This window comes from Bactrocera tryoni, chromosome 1 (assembly GCF_016617805.1).
Source record: "Bactrocera tryoni isolate S06 chromosome 1, CSIRO_BtryS06_freeze2, whole genome shotgun sequence".
NCBI classification, from domain to species: domain Eukaryota; kingdom Metazoa; phylum Arthropoda; class Insecta; order Diptera; family Tephritidae; genus Bactrocera; species Bactrocera tryoni.
The window spans coordinates 61264603-61269385 of record NC_052499.1 but is presented as its reverse complement, the minus strand read 5'-3'; the positions used below and the strand labels follow the sequence as shown (position 1 = coordinate 61269385).

General features: G+C 39.5%; 1 protein-coding gene across 1 annotated transcript; it reads right to left on the bottom strand.

Moving 5' to 3' along the window:
* On the bottom strand, positions 1-3236 carry LOC120766474 (transcription initiation factor TFIID subunit 1). Its single transcript, XM_040092016.1, has one exon. It carries the CDS (start codon positions 3201-3203, stop codon positions 1260-1262), a length of 1944 nt encoding a protein of 647 aa, XP_039947950.1. The 5' UTR covers positions 3204-3236; the 3' UTR covers positions 1-1259.
* Between the last annotated feature and the right edge of the window lie 1547 nt (positions 3237-4783).

The window sequence follows — 4783 nt, the reverse complement described above, 5'->3', positions numbered from 1 at the left end:
CAAATAAAAAAATTTCGCGAAATGTTCACTGAAATTTTAATTTTTTTGTAAAAATGTAAAATCCAAATTTCAGTTTCTTTTCTTCGTCCTAAGTTCTAAGTTAAAGTTTTATTTTTTCACTTTAGTTTATCCTGTAAGGAGTTATCCTGCCAACGCAGGCACATCTTTTTTCCTATTGGTCTCCGGAATTGGTGTCGCAATAGCCGGGTTTCCAAACATTTCAGAATTTCCTTGTTTATAGTGTATGTTTTTGTAACAATAAAAATTCTAATAAAATATTTTTCTTTTTTTTTATATAAGAAAAAAATGTTGAAATAAGGCTGTTTTTTACCCGAGGAAACCCATCTAACCTCTTAAAGAACTCAACGGTAATAATGCTCAGTTCGTAATAAAAATTTGATATCAACTGAAAAAATAGCTTAAACTTTAAATTATTGTTAGTCATCATATTGATACTTTCGACATAAGCTGTTCCTTTCGAATAATACAGATAGCTGATTAAGCCAAGATATTTGCTGATGTCATTCTAGCTGACTATTGAACAGCTGTTTATTACAAATTTTGTTGTAAATAATTGAAATTAAAATTCCAAGTTAGTACTTATATCCAGCAATAGACTACTGATAGATTTTCAACTGAGATTTTTTATGTAAAAACATTTTCAATTATCGCTTTAAAATATAGATTTGTATTTATGGCTTTATAGGCAACATAAAATACTATTTGTATGTATATTTATATGCTGTAGTAAGTACGAAAATTGTTTACATAGACGTGATCTTGAATTTGAGTCTAGGCTTGCCATTGTATTTGTATTCATTGGTATTTATGAATTTCCAACTTTAAGAACACAAAATGCCATAAAATACTAGTTAAGCGCAAAAATAAAAAACACAAAAGCCTTATATAATGAGATACCTACACATATTAACAAATATACCATACACCGAAACATTTATGGGAAATATCTAGCATTGAAATTTGCATATGTGTATGCACATATATACCGCGCTGTATTTACTATAACGTTCATAAAGTCACTTTGTTAATTTTCCATTTATAAAATTCGATCACTTAAAGACACAACCAAAGCAACAACATTTTACAATGATAAAGCTCATTTTATGAATGATCTTTGTGTTAGCGAGCGCGCGCCGCAAAACAAGTACGCGTACAAGCCGTTCACCATGCTCGCGTTGTACACTGCAGCTGCGCGTCCAGTTACGCCGCCGCTTAGCCGCTCAGCGCCAAGTCTGCTGTTAATCGGGCAGACCCACACTAATGCGCTGACGCGTCGCCGTGCTGCGCGCATTGCGCGTGGGTGCCTTTACGGACGTCGAACCGCCGTCATCGCTCGCAATGATCTCGCCATTGTTAAAACAGAGGCTGCTGCGCAAATGTTTTTTAACGCCCGCTCCCGCCGCCGCTTCTGGTGTTGCGCTTCGCGTGTCGGTGTTTTGCTTTGTTGTCACGGCTGTGGGCATATTTGGTGTGATTTTTCGTGCAGCTGATGCTATAGTTTGATTGTTAAGACGACTGCTTGTATTATTGTAATTATTGTTTTTGTTGTTATTTATTTTATTGACCACACGCTTGTGCTCTTCACCCTCAATGCACTGGTGGCTATTGCTTTTGTTATTGTAAGTGCCAGCAATATTTAATGACTTGATTGTTGCAGCGCTGCCGCTCATGTCATTTTCCACAAATTCCGGCTCCAACGTCTCCACATTAGCATCATCTACGATATCGATTTCACTATTGTAGCGTCGTAAGGCTGGTTGTTGGCGTTGCAGGTTGTTGCTTCCGGTGCGCATATTTGCTGCTGTTTTTATTGATGGTGGTGCGCGGTTGCGCGACTGCGCGTTTGACGCGAGCGTTCGTCGTGACTGAGTTGGCATTTCATCGTCGTGCGAGTAGGTGTCATCGCTGTAGGTGACATGTTTTTTTGGTGATGTGTGAACGCGCATATTTCTCATGCGATCCTCCATGTAGTCCACATTTTCTTCAGCATCGTGCTCGTTGTAAGCTTGGCGTTCATATACTTCGTTATTTCTGCGTCTATAAGGGGCATTGCCTCTATTGATATTGCTGCTTCTATAACCATCATCTGCATAATCCTCGTAATGCCTGCGCTCTCTTATGGGTTGTTTTAGTATGCGTTTTGGTGGCGTCGTGAAACGTCCAACGCTGTTGGAGCGACGCACTGCTGTCACGCGCCCATAGCGTCCAGTGGGTGCATAATCGGGAGCGCCATATTCATCTTCATACAATTCTTGTAAACGATGTTCACGTCTGTAGCCATGCTCTGGACTAACAGTTCGTCTACTTTCCAAAAAATCCAGTTCACGTATGCGTTCGTCTCTAAAACGATCTACGCTTGCACGCGGATTTCTCCTACTTCCTGCTGAATTGTAACGCACACCTTCGTATTCTTCATCAAATACTTCGGTGGCGTAACGATCCTGCGCTCTGTTCTCCGTTTCGGCGCGCATATTGTTTTTCAATTCAATTTCAGTATTATCCTGCACATTCTTGCTACTCACTTTCTCTAATTCCACCTTCTCACGTCGCTCGGTGGGATATAGCTTTTCCTTCGCGCTTAAATCGCGCATATTGTTTTTCACTTGCAATTTGGGACTGTTCTTCGTATTTCGCTCCATCTCCTTCTTATCGTTCATGTCCATTTTGGCGCGTCTCAAATTATTTCGATTGTTCAACTCATCACCCACATAATCGTAGAACTCGATTTTCGATGTGAACGCTTGCTTCTTCTTGGCAGTGGTATAGCCAGCGTTCACCACATTCTCGGGCAGCGGCAGTCTCAGTGCTGTCGGTTTAGCTGTCACCTCGCTGGCTGCACTCCTATGACCCCTAAAGAGCAAAGGTTTTCTAGCTTTCGTTTCATCACAAAGATTATCCAAAAACTCGATTGATGATTTTGAAAACTCTTTCTGAAATAGCTGTCGTGTATTTATGTCTGCATCACCGCCGCCACCACCGCTCACCGATGATTGCATGCGCAGTCGTGGCCTTTCGGCTTGTGCAATTTGTAAGCTATTACGCCGTTTGACACGCGTCTCCACCGCTGAGTCGACTTTCGTGTCATCCGGCCAGAAAATACTTGATTGCAGGCGATTGCGCTGTGTCGCACCCCGTTCAATCATGCCGGGCGGCAGACCCGTGTAGAATTTTCCATTTAGCATCTTAACTTGCAAATCACCGTAAACGACCGTCTACGCGAGAATTAAAAACTCAACTGATTCAACAGATTCGATGGCGTGCACTCAGAATCGATTGAAGGTGATAGGTATGTAGGTTGATTGGCTGCAGCAGCTGACACTTGTTAATGCTGACGCTATACAAGTATTATGCTGGAGATTGTTAGTTTTCTTTGGCAGTTAATAGTTGTTGTTGCGTTTGTAGGCGTTGTTGTTATTGCTTTATTGTTAAATATTCAATTTGCTGTTCTGTGCTAATTAATCCCAACAAGCAAATGCATAAGTACGCTCTAATATTTACCTGCGAGTGTGTTAAAAGTGTTACTAGATTTAGTTGAAAGCGAAATACTAAAAAGATTTGTCAATGATAGTTTTGGCACATTTTGATTTAGCAACCTTCAACATCAGTCGTCTCTGTCGTGGGACCTTAAACTAAAATTATCTTTTAGTTATTTAACAATGCAAATTCTGAGATGAGTATTGTCCGCGTTCAAGGTGAGGCTACGTATGTATATGGTTGGTAAAACTTTTTTCAAAGTAACGGGACTCTTTTTAATTATAAATAAATAAATATAGATGTTTAATAACTTTTTAGTTGCTTTATGATGAGAAAACCGTAAATTCTATTTTGAGGGAAAACGTGATGTTGTTTTTCTTACCGATAAATCCCGGAAAATATAAAATGTGTCTTGGACTAAAAAAATAAAAAATCATAATAGTTTAAGAGTGGAATACGAAATACGAAAGAGTGGAGGCCATCCGCCGCAGTTGTCCTCAACTGTTGCAGGCATTTCCAGACTATTATTTGTTGCTTCTGCACTCTGAAAACTATTAAACTGGCTGAGAGCTAGAACAATAAAAAAACGTTCTTAAATGATAAGATCGTAAGCCTCGATTAGGGTTCGCCAAAAATATGAATAATTCACCATGGATGATTCGAAAAGAGTTACTTTGTCCGATGAAACCGAAATTATACGACTTGGATCAGGTGAACGTTCATGAACATTGATTGACAAACAGGTTGATATGCAGGATCACAACATATGCCAAACAATAAAATTTTGAGGTGGATCACTGCTGGCTTCGGGGAAATAAGCTGGATGTACTTTGGCGAATCGATGGTATAATGCGTATCACAGATTATATTGATATTCTGGTTGACTCAAATCTTCCAAGTCTGGATAAATTCAGCCTCGAATATGTACAAGGTGATATTTGCATTCAGGAATTACCAAATCGTGGTTTGTGGATAATGGGAACAAACTGCTCGACTACCTAACTGCACATCTTTCAAATCAGTTGTCTGCTTCAGCATCGCGTCTTTTCTGTGAGAGTAATATTGTAGTTACCGGAATACTCTATATTCTATATATGTGACCTGGTCTACGAAAAGGGAAAAGGGAGCTAACGTGCGAAAACTAGTTTTCTGGGAAACAGCTGTTAAAATCTCATCTTCCATCCGAATCAACTAAAAAGTGAAAATTGATTTTTTGACACCTAAGCCCCCTTTCCGTAGACCAGGTCACATATTATTAATATTCAACAAATGGACCACTTACTTATCA

Coding starts and splice junctions, on each gene's coding strand:
- LOC120766474 (XM_040092016.1), bottom strand. CDS start 3,203: ATGCTAAATGGAAAATTCTACACGGGTCTGCCGCCCGGCATGATTGAA.